Genomic DNA, 16,345 nt, shown 5'->3' on the forward strand with positions numbered 1-16,345 from the left:
CTGGCGTCTCAGGACACCCACCTCGTTGTTAAAGTATCCTGGATCGCAATCTTCCTCGGGGCCGATGATGAGTGGTCTTGGAGTTCCGTCGGTGCCCTGCAGTGGACAATAAAGACAGACACATTTCTGGAAGAACAGCAGGTGCCACAACCTGGAGAAGGAACCATCTAGGAAAGAGTAGTGAGTAGACTCAGCTCTAAACCAAGTTTCTAGCCCCTGTTGTCGTGGAGGGGACAAAATGCAAAGCCCCGCTGACCACCACGGGCTGGCTCGGCTTCCTGTTCTCTCAGGGCTCTCTCCAGCTGAGCTGCGAAAATGAGCCCAGACCTCCCATGGACTGACCTGTTCTATCGCAGGGGAGAAAGGAGAGTCGGCGCTGTGGGCCCAGGGGGGCTGGAAGGCCTTGGTAGAGATGACCGGGGAGGTGTGAGGGGGGCTGTCCATGCCAGGGTCAGACAGGACAGAATTCCGGTTCAGGGAGATCTGATAAAACACACACAAAGCGGTCCGGTCCGTAAAGAGCACGTCAAGCCCCTGAAATGAGCCTGGCTGCAGCCCCCCCCCCCCCACAAAAGCCCCTCTGACCTCACCTCGCTCACGGAAGGGAAGCGCTCGGGACCCGAGTCCAAGCCGCTGTCACCATCCTGGGAGTCCAAGGAAAAGCACCCTGTGGCGGGGGGGGGGGGAGAGGAAGTGCCATGAAAGGCCCCACAAGGAGAAAGGATATGCAGATTTTGCCGCCACTGGAGCAAGCAGGGTCCACTTCTCACCCACCTCCACCTGCGCTACCCTACTTTAGGCCACAGGTGAGTGCGGCCAAGAGTCACTCCCCCCCCCAAGGAAATCAGCTCAAGCAATGCCTTCTCCCCACCCCTGCTCCTTTTCTGCACAAAAGAATCCTTGCTTGCGGGGGACTATCTCTGTCACGGAAGCCCCCTCCTGCCCCTGGCCAAGAGCCAAAAGCCTCTTCCAACTCTGGCACTCCTCACCTGCGCTACACACCTCCAACCCCAAGCCCCGGGGGCAGAAAAATGCCCCCTCTGCACAACTCACCATCACCTGCGCGGGAACCGAATGAACCAGAATCACCAACCTGAAAGGAAAGAGGCCCAGAGGTCAGCACCATGGCCAGGCAAGGAAGGGGTGCCAGAGAGCCTGGCCTCCAGAGCCACGGGGAGGGGGGGCTGCTCCACATGTGCAGGACCAAGAGAAAGACATCCCTCCCCTTCACAGGCCTGCCGCTCGGACAGACTCTGCCAGACAACCCGAGGGGGCCGGTTTCCTCTGACTGGGGCCCTGGAACGTCCTGCATGAGCCCAGTTTTGCCCACATCCTTACAAAGGCTGCATCTTCTCCTCCACACGGGCCCCGGGCCTTCCTGCCGGCCAGCTGGCCAGCCTGCCATGAAAGGTCCTTCCCAGCACGCTCCTCCCCTTTGGACAGGTTGAGCTTCTCCCCTAAAATATCTGAGGATTCCCCCCTGGCCTTGGGCTGATCCTGCGGGTAACGGAATCACCCCTCCGTGGCCTCCTGGTTATTTGTCAGACATGATACGTCATAAATGAACAAGGTGGAGGAGGGCATCAGAGGAGAACACAGAGTGGTCCGAGCAGGAGAATGACCCGCTTAGCCTGCCCTTCACGCAAGATGCAGCCCTTCACACAAGATGCAGCCCCAGACAGGCACTGGGCTTCCCCCCAAGATATCATGAAGGCTGGCCAAAAAAAACCCGCACTGCTCTCCCCCCTCCTCCAGGCAAGTTCAGCCCGGGATCGAGGCCCCAGGAGCATCCTCCAAACCCCCAGACCTCTTTGGGGCAGATAGCAGGCAGAGCAGCAGCTGCAGCTCCCAGACACTGAATGCTGCACGAAGCTCTGCCTTCTGCTAGGCCCTCAGGCTCTGGGCCCCCTCCTCGCACTGCTGGCAGCTCTTGAGCAGAGGAGCGCCGTTCCCCTGGACACCCCGGGGACTGGACTCAAGACCTTGAACACATGAAGCTGCCTTCTACTGAATCAGACCCCCCTTGGTCTATCAAAGTCAGCATTGTCTACTCAGACCGGCAGCGGCTCACCAGGGTCTCAGGCAGAAAAGGGTCTTCCACATCACCTACTTGCCTGGTCCCTGTAACTGGAGAAGCCACTGGGGATGGAACCTGGGACCTTCTGCATACAAAGCAGAGGCTCCACCACTGAGCCACAGCCCCTCCCCAAACACCATAAACACATGAAGCTGCCCTATACTGAATCAGACCCTTGAGGGTCCATTAAAGTCAGCATTGTCTACTCAGACCAGCAGTGGCTCTCCAGGGTCTCAGGCAGAAAAGGGTCTTTCACATCACCTACTTACCTAGACCCTTTAACTGGAGAAGCCACTGGGGATGGAACCTGGGACCTTCTGCATACAAAGCAGAGGCTCTATCACTGAGCCCCTCCCCTTCTGCATGCCAAGCCCAGTCTCTGCCACTAAGCCATGTGGGGCTCCTCCCCCCCACCCCTCACTGTGCAAGGCACCTGAACCAGAGATGTCAAGGGCTTAGCCGGGCCCCTCCTGACTGACTTACCACTGAGAGCCCCATCTCCTGCCTGATCTTCAGCTGCAATTGGCTAACCCGCCGCCGAGCGCCTTCTATCTGCTCCTCAACAGGGGATGCCGGGTTCCGGCTGTAGACCTCGTAAAAGTGCTGCAGGAGAACAACAGGAAGGAACCAGAGAGTATCAACCAGTGTTTGCATCCCTTTAGCAGCTGCCAACGTCCCGTGGCTACTGAGGCCTGAGATGCTTTTTGACCAGCCTGTATCCCGTCTCTCTCCCATGAAAAAATTCAAGGCGGCCTCCTTCAGGTAGCAAATGATAAGTATGACTAGCAAACCATTCAAAGCCGATCAAACACAGGAACACTCGAAGGTTAACTAGTACTGAAAACTGGGGTGGGGATTCTAGCTGTATCTGAAGGACATTCTAGCTGTATCTGAAGAAGTGAGCTGTGGCTCACGAAAGCTCATACCCTGCCAGGAATTTTGTTGCTGTTTAAGCCCCAATGGACTCTTTCTCTTTTCCAGAGAGAGGAAAACAAGTGGAACAGGGTGGTTGAAGTCCGGAGGGCTTCTGGGGAGGTCTCACCCCTACCATGCCATGCGGCTTCTCAGAATGGAAGCGGTCCCTCTCATCCACATTCCAGCTCCTGTGGGGGGGGGGAGCATTTATGCACTGCCGGGGGCTGCTGGTAGAGCAGCAAGCCATGGGAGGCAAGAAAAGAAGGGTCTGGATCAGGCCAATAGATATGGTCAGCTACGAGCAACATTCCCAGAATGCATCTCACCTGTAGCTCCGCCTCTTCCTGCCTTAGCATGTTTCGGAGAATCTGGGTGGCGTGTTTCTGGACTTCCGGATCCTGGAGCGGGAAGCAAAGCGATACCAGAAGAGTTGCTAAGCCTTACCCCGGCCTCCCCAGCCCCCTACTCCCACCCCCTGGCCCTGCAGAAGCCACCTGCGCGCCACACCCGCGGCTCCTGGTACCTGCAAGGGCTTTGGGCCTGTGATGCGCTGAGGCGGAGGGAGTGGCGGTGGAGGTGGGGGCGGGGGACACGTCGGCATGACTTGAGGCGGCCCAGTCTGGTTTCCATCTTGCTGGGAACTCGAGAAGCCCGCAGACGGAGGAGGGGAGCCCAAAAGGGTGAGGGCCACGTAAGCACCAGCTGGGGGGGTCAAGAAACAAATGCGACAGAGCGGGGGGGGGTGCAGTCAGACTGGAGTGCCTGAGCCTCGGAAAAAGAAGGCACAGGCGAGAGGGATCATCAACAGAAGTTGCGTGTCCAGATCATGCGAAGTGATGGTATCGCTCTACTCTGCTCTGTTTAGACCTCATCTAGAGTACTGTGTTCAGTTTTGGGCACCACAATTTAAGAAAGATGTAGACAAGCTGCAGACTGAGAGGGGAGATGAGAACCATCTTCAAGTACTTGAAGGGCTGTCCTATAGAGGATGGTGCCGAGTTGTTTTCTGTTGCCCCAGAAGGTCAGACCAGAACCAACGGGTCGAAATTAAATCAAAAGGGTTTCCATCTAGACATTAGGAAGAATTTTCTAACAGTCAGAGCATGTTCCTCAGTGGAACAGGCTTCCTCGGGAGGTGGTAAGCACTCCTTCCCTGGAGGTTTTTAAGCAGAGGCTGGATGGACATTGTCAGCAATGCTGATTCTGTGACCGTAGGCAGATGATGAGAGGGAGGGCATCTTGGCCACCTTCTGGGCATGGAGTAGGGGGTCACTGGGGTGTGCGTGTGGGGAGGAGGTAGCTGTGAATTTCCTGTATTGTGCAGGGGGATGGACTAGATGACCTTGGTGGTCCCTTCGAACTCTATGATTCTATTATTCTACGATCATTCCCTGCTTTCAGTGTGGGGAAGACTGAACATTAGCAGAGATCAGGATCACCAAGACTGTGAGAGGCCAACTCGGCGCGGCTGTGAGCCAGCAGCCAGTCCAGGGAACCAGCCAGACTGGCCCTTCTCAGCTTGGGAGCCCCCCTCCCCTCCCCCACCCCAGCGACTGTGTGGGGAAGAAGGTGCGCTCAGCTGTTGAGAGTCATCCCTGTTTGGGGTGTGTGTGAGTTTTTAAACAGTAGCTCCCCCAGTCCACAGGCAGCTGCCTGCCTTTACCATGTCAGAGTCCCTCTAGCTCGGCATGTTCTGCTCCCCGTGGCAGAGGCTCTCTGGGGTTCCCAGCCAAGAAAGCTCTTCGCAGCACCTGCTATGGAGGCCCCTTCCTTGCACGATGCCCCCAGAAACGAAACCTGGGAGCTTCTGCTTGCAAAGCAGGTGCTGGAGACGAAATACCCCCCCTGGTTGCTTGCTTTCTATGTCTGTTTGCTGCTTTGTGCAATATGGATTTTGGAAGCTGCCTCAAAGGTCGTATGCAGCAGAGAGGCAGAGAACGGGGTGGGGGGCTTAATCTTCTCCCTGAGGAGCCCAATATGGCATGCAAGCACCCCCTCCCTCCCTTGGCACACTCACATTTGATGAGTTTCACCACCTCGAGATGAGAGCTGCTGGCCACCAACGTCCCGTTGACCTGCCAGAAGAAAAGAGGAGGGTTGGTCTTAATGGTAGCTCAGAAATACTGATTATTAGGCTTATTTAGGATTATTAATGCCCTAAATTAATATAATTACACAATACATAAATAATCCAGATTAAATATAAATTAGAGAATAAATGTTTATGCATTTGCTTTAATAAAGAATACAGGGTGTCTAGATTAAAATAATAGAATTAACTGATATAGGATGTATTACGAACGCTCTGTTAGTTATTTGAGGAGAATCTTGTTGTGGACATGGAGTTTGAGGAGCGTGTGATGTGTATGAATTGTATGTGCTTTATAAAAAAATAAAATTTTATTTTAAAAAAAAAACCACAGGAGGGTCAGCTGCCCCCCCCCCCGGGAGAATCCCTGGGAGACTCGCAGACATCCCCCTGCTTCAGGGTCTCCCTCCTTCAGAACATCCACCCACCTGGGGACCACCACGCTTTCTGGAAGCAGCCTTGGGCTCAGCTGGGAGGGGAGAGGTGGCGTAAACACCGTTTTTAATAAATGGCTATAAATGCAGCCAAGACTGTTGGAGCTGAGAGACAGAGTGAGAGAGCTCATGGCTCAGGCAAGATTTGAACCAGGGACTCTCTTTGCCACTACCCCACCCTAGAAGCCAGGGGCCAATCCCTCTCCATCCGCCCTCTAGCTCATTGGGGGGCCTCAGGCCATTCCTCCTGTCAACCTTCACAGAGAAAGAAACGGGCCAGCTGCAAGCGGGAGAAAGGGAACAGGCAGCGGGTTCCGAATCTGACCAGTTTCCACCTGACTCACTTTGACAATCCGATCCCCTTCCTGTACCCCAGCCTTCATGGCAGCTCCCCCTGTAGAAACAAACACACGGAAAGGGAAAAAGTCACACTTCAAATCTCTGCCTGAAAAGGACTGCCGAGGTTTAGAGCTAAGTTTATTTATTTTATTTATTTAAAATATGTATTAGCTGCCTTTCTACTTTACAGGTCAAAAGCCAGTTTAAGATGTAAACAAAGCAATAACCACAAAAATAAATTAAAAATGCAATTGAAAATCACACTTTAACGCAGTTAATTAGTTAAAAACTAATTAATCAACCTTCTTTGGAGGTTGCTAAGCAAAGGCTGGAGGGCCATCTGTCAGCAATGCTGATTCTGTGAACTTAGGCAGATCACAAGAGGGAGGGCAGGAAGGGTTGCGTCAGTGTTTTGCTCTCGTGGCCCTTTCTTACTTGCCCAGGGTAATGCCGACGGCCACTTTGGGGTCAGGAAGCGATTTTCCTCCAGGCCAGATTGGCCAGGGATCCTGGAGGGGTTTTGCCTTCCTCTGGGCACAGAGCAGGGGTCACTGGGGGAATTGGGGAGCAATTGGAATGTCCTGCATTGTGCAGAAGGTTGGACTAGATGACTCTTGCAGTCCCTCCTAGCTCAATGTTTCTATGGTTCTAAATGAGATCCTAAATAATACCATCTTCAACTGCCTCCTAAGGATTGACAGTGAGGGGGGGGGACATTTAGAGGTCTGCAGTCAGGCCATCTAAAAATGAAGGACATTTTTAGTTTTTCAACCGCCTTGCTGAAGAACCGTGGCCTTGTGGGAAGGGTTGTAATAATGCCAACAAGTATCAGGGTAGTACCAGTCCTTGGTAGCGGCTGTAGGCATCTGCTGGATTGCAGTCTACCTTGCTTTCTTTTTAACCTGGCATCCTCCTGGCCCACAGATGTGCGAGAGAGTTGAGGGCCAGGGGACAGACTCAGGGTCAGCCAGCACTAAGGCCCCACCAGCCGTGCTCCTGAGCACAGAATTCCAATTTAAAGGATGTAACAAAGGTCCAGAGAGCACGGGCTGCGAAGGAACGGACCTGCAAGCCCCATTCTTTCAGGTTCCTAGAAGGTCAGAAAACCCTGCAGCCATCCAAGGTCTCCACTTGGCGATGCTGCCCCCTTCCCTCATTCCCATGGGGTACCAAATCCAAACTGGAGAGTCATTACCACCACCAGCAAACCAGAGAGTATTTTCCACTGGAAGGATCTGCACATCCGGCTCTCTGTTCCTGCGTTGCCATTTAGAGGCACTGCCCAGGTGCCAGGCCTCCCATTTAGAATTGGGGGGGGGGCACAGTCTGCCTCCCCACAGCCAAGTTCCACTTGACTCCCAGTAAAAATGAGTGGCATGAAAAGGAGGCCCTGACTGAACAGAACCAGAGGCCCCAATCCGCTCCCTCTCAGGCCTTTACTCACCTGGCCGGACCGACTGCACCAACACGATCCGGTCCCCGCTGACAGTGAAGCCAAAGCCATGCTGGTCTTTCTGGATGATGACGCATCGCTGGACTAAACCTTCGAGGAGGGGGGAAACAGAACAGCAAGACGCTTCATTATTTTTATACTGTCCGTCTTCCAGAGTTCAAGGAGGGCTTTACAATTTAACCCTACCCCTGTTGACCTGATGGCAACCTTGCGAGACAGTTTCATAGCTGAGTGGGACGAGGCCCCTCCCCCCCTCACTGAAGACCCTCATTCTTTCCACTGCGACAAACAGTTTACATCAGGGGTGTCAAACATAGAGCCCAAGGGCATGATCTGGCCCCTTGAGAGCGCTTATCTGGCCCATGAGCCAGCTGAGGCAGCCAATCTCCATCTGGGCTGGCGAGGCCCAGCCCGGCCCAACCAAGTGACATCTTTTTATCATATCCGGCCCTCGTAACAAATGAGTTTGACACCCCTGGTTTACATCCTCTGACACTGCAGACAGGTTTATTCTGAAAACAGAATAACTCCTGCAGATTTCCCCACCCCTTGCCGGATACTGCCTCAATCAGGGGGGCAGACATTAGGAATAAAGCCCCTCCCCCAAGGCTTGCAGAGAACAGGTGGGCATTGGTCTGCAGGTGGCCAACGCGCCCCATGCAGACTGGCGTGGCAGGCCTACAATCGGAAGAGTCTCCATCCAAAAAGAAAACTCTTTTGGGCATGAAGGGGGAAGAGGGGACAGTGGGTTGCAGCCTTTGGAAACAAAAATTGTGCGGGGCGGAGGCGTGTGTGCGAGTCAGAGAGAGCGTGTACCCCACCACGTCGATATCCTTCAATTATCAACTACCTTCTAACAGATCGGACTAGTAACTCTGTGTCTGAGCTAATACCCTATTTATTAAGTGACAGCGATCCTAAGGTTACACCGGCAGGGGCAAAATTCATCTCAGCCCTTACATCCATTAAACCAGCGATTCCCAAACTTTCTGAGTCATGGAGAACTTTTCAGGAGAGAAATTCGTCACGGAGCACTAATTTTCACCTAGCACCTATATACTAAACCAAATGACAGCAGTATTTTTCTTTCCAATCTCTTCACGGAGCACTAGGAGATGTTTTGTGGAGCACCAAGTGCTCCACGGAGCACAGTTTGGGAACCGCTGCTTTAAACAACCGAATTAGAATTATGCTGCTCAAGATTTATGAAGGAGCTTCTGAGGGAAAAAGGAAAGGCGTAATTATCAAAGAGGCGGCCAGGGATTTCCCTGCCTGCCTGCCTGCCTTCCTCGAGCAAACCAAGCTTCCCATCCAGGCCTCAGACTAAATGGAGGGCGAAGATGCCCTCCCCGCGGGATCTTGCCCCTTCGGTGCAAACCTGTGGTTTCACTGCAGTCAGACGGCTGGCGACGGTGACCCGGAGAGTGCCGTTCTGGAGCTGAATCCCCCAACGAAGACAAGCTGCTCAACCTGGAGGGTGAGAAAGAGAGTCAGCAAAGGCAGGGAGGGAACCAGCCAAGTCTACGGCTCTGTGGCAACAGTCCTCTGGTCATCAGATGTGCCCCCCCCCACCCATGCCCTCAACCCTTGGCTCTGCTGGGGAGCCCCAAGGATCGGAGTGACTGCCCCCTCCATTTGCCTCAGGCACTGGAGTCCATGCCCCAACGTTGTAGGAAGCTGGGCGGCCCTGCCTTAGAGTGGGGAGAGATTGCATAGTGGAGATCAAAACATTCTCTCTCCATTGCCCGACCCCACCTGGCGTCCAAAGAGCCACACCTCTGATGGAACTGAGCCCCAGCCAAAGGGGGGTGGAGGCCCACCCTACCCGCCACCATTAGACACTTCTTGACAACTGACAAAGAGGGCCCGGCAATCTGGCCTGGCCCCTGCTGGTGATGCCCTCTCTTCGGCCAGAGCAAGAAGGGTAACTCAGCTGACCCCTGCTCCCTGCCACATGCGGCCCTTCCCCTCAATTAGACCCCACCCTCACCCCACCCCCCCTGTGGCTAGGAACTGGGTCCAGCACGCAGCCAGCCAGGCCCCCTCGTCTCCAAAAGGGGCCACAGCATGCCAAGCTCCAAACACCAGCCGGGAGCAGAAGCCACGTGGCAGGGGCAGCCGCGGGCAGGCCAGTGGCCAAGGGTCAGTGCTTCTGGTTCTGCACCACGGTGGGGGGATGTAGGAAGCACCGAACACCAAGCAGAGGGAGAGAAAGGGAGGACCAGGCAGCAGGGGCAGCCAGAGAAGGGCACACACAGACCCACACCAGATCTTACCAGGCTGCAATGGGGCTGACGGAGAAAATGACACAAAGCAGCAACAGATGGGAAGACAGACAGACAACGGACAGTTACACCTGGAGCCTGCCCCGGGGGCCCAGATTCACTCATCCACCCACTGGGCCAGGGCCACCCCTGGGGGGGGAAGAACCACCTCTCCCATGGCACAAAGGGGTCTGACCTCTGGACACAACCCCCTGTGGGGTGGCTGGATGGAGGGAAGGGAAACTAAATCAGACATGTTCTCTTATTTAATATAAAAAACTCTCCCGACTGCCAAACTCTTGTTCCAGTGCATGGCCTGCCACTAAGGGAATTTTGCAGCCAGCACAAAGCATTCCAGTTCCTCTTGCAGAATCAGGCCCAAACTACACGGGGCGCTGGACGTGGGGCCTGCCAGGGGGGGGGCTTGCAGCAGGATGCCAGCTACGAGCCCCCTGAGGGTTGTGAATTTCCTGCTAGTTGTGAATTTCCTGCATTGTGCAGGGGGTTGGACTAGATGACCCTGGTGGTCCCATCCAACTCTATGATTCTATGAGGGGATGCAATTCCAAAATGCTGCAGGAGCCAAATTGGAACAGAGACTGCCACACGGGGGGAGCTCCACGCTTCCCCGCACCGTTTTCCCAATCCAAAACAGCCCCAGGGGTTGTTCTTAGCCCCATGGAGGTGGCTGCACATGCTACCCTGAGGGGACAATGGCCCTGGGTGCCATTTCGGAGAGAAAAAAGGGTGCGGGGAAAGCGGGAGCCCCTACCCCCGCTGCACGGCAGTCCCAATCTGAATTGGGCCCCTGCAGCAATTCAAACTTGACCACCCACAGGGAACTAACAGCTGCTGTGTGGCTGCAGGTCCTTGTGGCAATCAGGCGCTGTTTGGGTCTCCATTCCTCTTCTGGTGTCGTCTGCCGATTCAGGCTGTCAGCAGGGGCTCAAAGAGCCCGCCTTGCTCAGCCCCCCGTCCCCAAGCCCCTCCCCCCTCCAAGCCACCAAGGGGAGCCACCAGCAAGGAGCAGGTACCTCACACCCACTGGTGTTCACACCATTCAAATGCGACATGCGGGTGACACTGCCAAGTCCGCTCACAAATGCCTCCAGGACGTGTCGCCCAAGACATGAAGGAATCATAGAGTTAGAAGGGACCGCCAGGCTCATCTAGTCCAACCCCCTGCACAATGCAGGAAACTCACAACTACCTCCCGCCCGACACACACACACAGTGACCCCCTACTCCATGCCCAGAAGGTGGCCAAGGTGTCCTCCCTCTCATCATCTGCCTAAGGTCACAGAATCAGCATTGCTGACAGATGGCCATCTAGCCTCTGCTTTAAAACCTCCATGGAAGGAGAGCCCACCACCTCCCGAGGAAACCTGTTCCACTGAGGAACCACTCTGACTGTTAGAAAATTCTTCCTAATGTCTAGATGGGAACTCTTTTGGTTTAATTTCCACCCGTTGGTTCTGTTCTGACCTTCTGGGGCAACAGAAAACAACTCGGCACCCTCCTCTCTATGACAGCCCTTCAAGGAAGAATGGGGAGATGTAAAGCCTGGAGCTGCGGCCAGCCAGAAGGCGGAGGGCACCACGAGTGAGAAGCCACGGCTGCCTGGTGCCTCCAGGGACTTCTCCGCCACCTCAGGACCCAGCCCCGACCTCAAGCCAGTGGCAACAGACTGCAGGCCAGACGGTGCTGGGCTTGGGGCACAGAATCTGCCCCTAGAGCCATGCGCGAGCAGGGGCACACAGAAACAGCCCTATGCCATGAGAATGCACCTCCGTTGACTTTATATCACCCCCTTCTGCCTACCAGCTGGATCTTAGAGTACTTCACAAAATAAAGAAGAGAACCCCCACCCTCGCTGATACACCCGCATTTGTTCAAATGAGCCCTGGAAGCTAAAATTATTGGTTTCAGAAGCATGTTGGTGAATTTGTCGGTGGGCCGGTCAGACAGAAGAAGAGGAGAAGGAGTTGGTTTTTACATGCCGACTTTCTCTACCACTTAAGGGAGACTCAAACCAGCTTACAATCACCTTCCCTTCCCCTCCCCACAACAGACACCCTGTGAGGTAGGTGGGGCTGAGAGAGTATGACTGGCCCAAGGTCACCCAGCTGGCTTCGCGTGGAGGAGTGGGGAAACAAATCCAGTTCATCAGATTAGCCTCCGCCGCTCATGTGGAGGAGTGGGGAATCAAACCCAGTTCTCCAGATCAGACTCCTCCGCTCCAAACCACCGCTCTTAACCACTACACCACGCTGGTTCTCCCAGAGCACCAAAGTGTTCTTGTGCTCAGGCAAAGGGATAAGGAGCCCAAAAAAAGCGGTGTGGCGATGCCTGTGCTTTGTAAAAATCTTATTTACAAAATTTGTATCCCCCCTTTCTGCCCTTACGAGGGCCAACTTCAGCATGGACGATTTTTCAGAAAGGCGGGGCAGATCCTGGCGTAGCAGAGCAGGAACGGGTGCAGACTGGGGGCTACAAGCCTGAGCCCCACCCCAAGCCTTGCCTCTTTGGGGGCCTTGGGCAAGCCCCGCAGAACCCACTCCTCACACACCCGGGCACAACGCTGCTCAACCCAAAAAGCTGGAAGCGAAGATTACAAGACAGTCTGCCTACTATGAATGCGTCAAACCTGGGGAGCGCTCTGGTCAGAACGCCAACCGGCTGGGAGGCGGCAAACAGGACTGCAGGCAGGACTCTGGCCTGCTTCTCTTGCCCCCCACCCCCAAAAAAAACCCACTCACTAAAATAAATAAAAACTAGGACAGAGGGTAGCTGCCAGTCACACAAACACATACACATAAAGCTGTCTTAAACTGAATCAGACTCTTGATCCATTAAAGCCAATATTGTCTACTCTGACTGGCAGCAGCTCTCTGGCAGCTCTCCAGGGTTTTGGGCTGGGGTCTTTCACATCACCTACTGCCAGATCTTTTAAACTGGCGATGCCAAGGATTGAACCTGGGACCTTCTGCATGCAAAGCAGAGACTCCACCACTAAGCCAGGGCCCCTCCTCAATGAAAAAGCCATCATGTTTAATGTGACCCTAATGAGGAACACATTCACACACAAAGCTGCCTTCTACTGAATCAGATCCTTGGTCCATCAAGGTCAATATTGTCTACTCAGACTGGCAGCTGCTCTCCAGGGAGGTCTTTCCCATCACCTACTTGCCTAGTCCCTTTAACTGGAGATGCCGGGGATTGAACCTGGGACTTTCTGCATGCGAAGCAGAGGCTCCACCGCTGAGCCACTGCCCCCTTCCCTACAAGCAATTCCTACATGATGCATACCTATTCCCTCCAGTATCTGAGGAGCATGCCTATCATATGAGGTGCTGTAGAACACAGGCGGGATAATGTTGCTGCAGCCGTCTTGCTTGTGGGCTTCCTAGAGGCCCCTGGCCACTGTGTGAACAGACTGCTGGACTTGATGGGCCTGGGTCTGATCCAGCAGGGCCTTTCTTATGTTCCTACATCCTTCCTTTATCTTCTGCAAGCTCCACCTCCCCCATCAAGGTCCCAAGATCTGTGGACGTTCATTTCTGCCACTCAAGCAGCGAGATCTGCAGGGCTGGAGAGGGGAGGCTGGCTGAAGATCCCTCCAGGCCCAGCGGGAGCCTCACCCCACCCCCCACCTGTGCACATCGTGTTTTCTGGTCACCTGCAGCACCCAAGGGACATCCCTAAACCCAGAGGTGCCAGGTTGACCCCCCAGCCCATTCCCATCTTACCTGGGCAGGTGAGAGTACTTTTTACTGGCTGTTCTGTTGTAAAGAAGGGAAAGAGAGAGACGGACACCAAAGACAAGAAGGGTGGCCAAGAGAGCGCCCGAGGCCCAGAGAGCGTGGGGAGGAGGGAAGAGGGAGAGAAAGAGAGGACACAGGTACATGAAAAGACAGACAAGAGACCAGTCACAGCTCTTGGACATGACCCAAGACCGGGGGAGGGGGGGACAAGGATCCCTAAAAGCAAAGTGCCTCTGACCATACACAGGCTTCTCTCCTGAAGAGAACCCGCTTCTGGACTTAAAGACAGACTTCAGTCCGGAATGCATCTGCCCATGTGCAGAAGGCAGTGAAAGGACCCAGTTTGAGGCACAAAATGCAACCGGAGCTGGGAGCAGCCAACCCAACTCATCCTAGCAGAAGCTTCTAAAGGGGAGTCGGAGCCCCCTTCCTCTATTTGGAAGACACGCCCGACTCACCAAAGCTTCTGCCGGGCTCAGCTGTTGCCATGAGGCTCCTGTCCCATTTTGCTGCTGCGGACCCACACATCTCCCCGCCAAGGATTTATTCCCAGATCCAGGCCACCTAATAATGTCCTCCCCCCCACCCCCATTTTGGTTTCCTGTCCTGACAAGAGGCTGGAGGATAAACTCCTGGTCCAGCTGGCTGCCAACCCAAAGACCAGCATTTCGGCACCAACCCAGGCAGGGTCCGTGGAAGTCCTGAGCAGGTGCCAGGAGAACGGATGCTCAGATGATGCGAGGGAGGGGCATCCTGGCCATCTTCTGGGCATGAAGCAGGGATCTCTGGGGGTGGGGTGGGGGAGGTAGTTGTGAATGTCCTGCATTGTGCAGGGGGCTGGACTAGATGACCCTGGTAGTCCCTTCCACCTCTATGATTCTACGATTCATCCCAGACAAGACCGCGGTCCTCGTGGCCAAAGACCCAGGACCATGGGGCCAGCCTGCCCAGGAGGAGTGGAACTCATCCCGAAGGGACACGCTCTTCCCTTGGGCATGGCTGCAGACCCTACAGTGGGAGGTGCAGGGGTCTCCTCCATGGCCTGCAGTGCCTTTCACAGCTTCCGCCAATGCATCAGCTCTGGCCTATGCAACCCTCCAGAGACCTGCCGGAAGAGGCTTAGAAGCGAAGACACGGCCGCCGTCACAAAGCCAGTTTGATGTAGTGGTTAAGAGTGTCAGACTAGGATCTGGGAAACCTGGGTTCGAATCCCCACTCGCGTCATGGAAGCTCTGTGATTGACTTGGGGGACAGCCACACTCTCTCAGCCTCACCTACCTCACAGGGTTGCTGTGAGGATAAAATGGAGGAGACAAGATTGACGCCAGCCCCCTCGGGTCCCCACTGGGGAGAGAGGCCAGAGTATTCATGAGGTAAATAAACATACAAGCCAACAAAACCCCCACATAAATGATGAACATTAAAAACAGGCCAGGAGAAGAAAAACAGCCTGGCCTAAAATGCTATTCATAAAACCATCCTCAGACTAGAAGAGGACCAGAAAAACAGTTTCAGAGGGTGAAGACCCTTCACCGACAGCCTGGGAGGCAGATCTTAACTGGCAGACGGGGGAAGACTGGGGGGTGCTTCAAGGATCCTGGCCCCCAGCCGCCCAGAGCTCTGGAGGTGAGAATCAGCTCCCTGACCCACCCGGAAACGGACGTGCAGCCAGGGCACACCTGCCGGTATCAGGTGATACCGTTCCTTGTATCCCGCCTGGCTGCCACGTTTTGGACTGACTAAAATGACCAGATGTTTTCCAAATGCAGCCCCGATCACAGAACATTACAGTCACATGAACACATGAAGCTGCCTTATACTGACTCAGACCCTTGGTCCACCAAAGTCAGTATTGTCTGCTCACATTGGCAGCGGCTCTCCAGGGTCTCAGGCTGAGGTTTTTCACATCAACTACTTGACTGGTCCATTTAACTGGAGATGCTGATGGGGATTGAACCTGGGACCTTCTGCATGCCAAGCAGAGGCTTACCAGAGCCACAGCCCTCCCCAAAATGTGGGATTCATGCTAGTCATGTACACATGAGCACATGAAGCTGCCTTCTACTGAATTAGACCCTCGGTCCATCAGTCAGGTATTGTCTACTCAGACCGGCAGCGGCTCTCCAGGGTCTCAGGCAGAGGTCTTTCACATCACCTACTTGCCTCGTCCCTTTAACTGGAGATACCGGGGATTGAACCTGGGTCCTTCTGCATGCCAAGCAGAGGCTCTACCACTTAGCCACGGCCCCTCCCCAATCCAACCTGACCATCATATTTGCCAGACTGCCCCTCCCCCATGCTTCACCACAACAGCTGTGCTCATCTGGGTTGTCTGCAGGTGCCAACCTGCAGATGGGCATTACCGCGCACCTTCTCAATTTTGTTTTTAGATTTCCGGCTGGTTCCAGATTTCTAAAACCCTAATCCTACTGCATTGTTCAATGCAGTTGCTTGTACTGACTTACACTGTGTAGTCCACCTCGAGTCTCAGGGACAAAGGCAGATTTTTATTCTCTTATGCCGTGAAGTCACCGCTGACTCATGACGACCGAATCGGGTTCTCAATGCAAGAGACGTTCAGAGGTGGTTTTCCATTGCCTGCCTCTGCGTAGCAACCCTGGACTTCCTTGGGGGTCTCCCATCCAAGGACTAACCAGGGATGACCCTGCTTAGCTTTTGAGATCTAACAAGATCAGGCCAGCCTGGGCGTTCCAGGTCTTGGCAAAATAATGAAAATAAAAATAAATAAATAAAATAAATAAATAAATAAATAAATAAGGTTCCATCTTTCTAAAGCTGTTTTTAGGGTCTGCTTCTAAGTTCTTGTTTCATACCGCTTTTATTTCTGGTTGTCTCCAGCTTGACTCGGCTTCCGGCTCCCAGGGGCAGATGAACCTCAGCAAGAGCTGACTGCCAGCCAGGTCAGCTAGACTTAAGGCCGGGGGCCAAGAATGCTGGACTTGGGCTGCCCCTCTGACTTGTTGTGTGGCCTTTGGGGAAAGAAACACAC

At 54.2% G+C, this 16,345-nt stretch overlaps 1 protein-coding gene across 1 annotated transcript in view; it reads right to left on the reverse strand.

Annotated features, from left to right (window-relative positions):
- Positions 1-16,345, reverse strand: part of ARHGEF11 (Rho guanine nucleotide exchange factor 11) — a 57,173-nt gene that overhangs the window by 27,761 nt on the left and 13,067 nt on the right. Inside the window, 12 exon segments of the mRNA XM_056853261.1 lie at positions 22-96; positions 343-483; positions 591-693; positions 1,333-1,352; positions 2,561-2,680; positions 3,319-3,390; positions 3,516-3,694; positions 5,010-5,067; positions 5,860-5,909; positions 7,299-7,397; positions 8,686-8,777; positions 13,321-13,353. Coding sequence (XP_056709239.1) covers positions 22-96; positions 343-483; positions 591-693; positions 1,333-1,352; positions 2,561-2,680; positions 3,319-3,390; positions 3,516-3,694; positions 5,010-5,067; positions 5,860-5,909; positions 7,299-7,397; positions 8,686-8,777; positions 13,321-13,353 — 1,042 coding nt within the window.

The sequence above is a fragment of the Euleptes europaea genome, chromosome 7 (genome assembly GCF_029931775.1).
Source record: "Euleptes europaea isolate rEulEur1 chromosome 7, rEulEur1.hap1, whole genome shotgun sequence".
NCBI classification, from domain to species: domain Eukaryota; kingdom Metazoa; phylum Chordata; class Lepidosauria; order Squamata; family Sphaerodactylidae; genus Euleptes; species Euleptes europaea.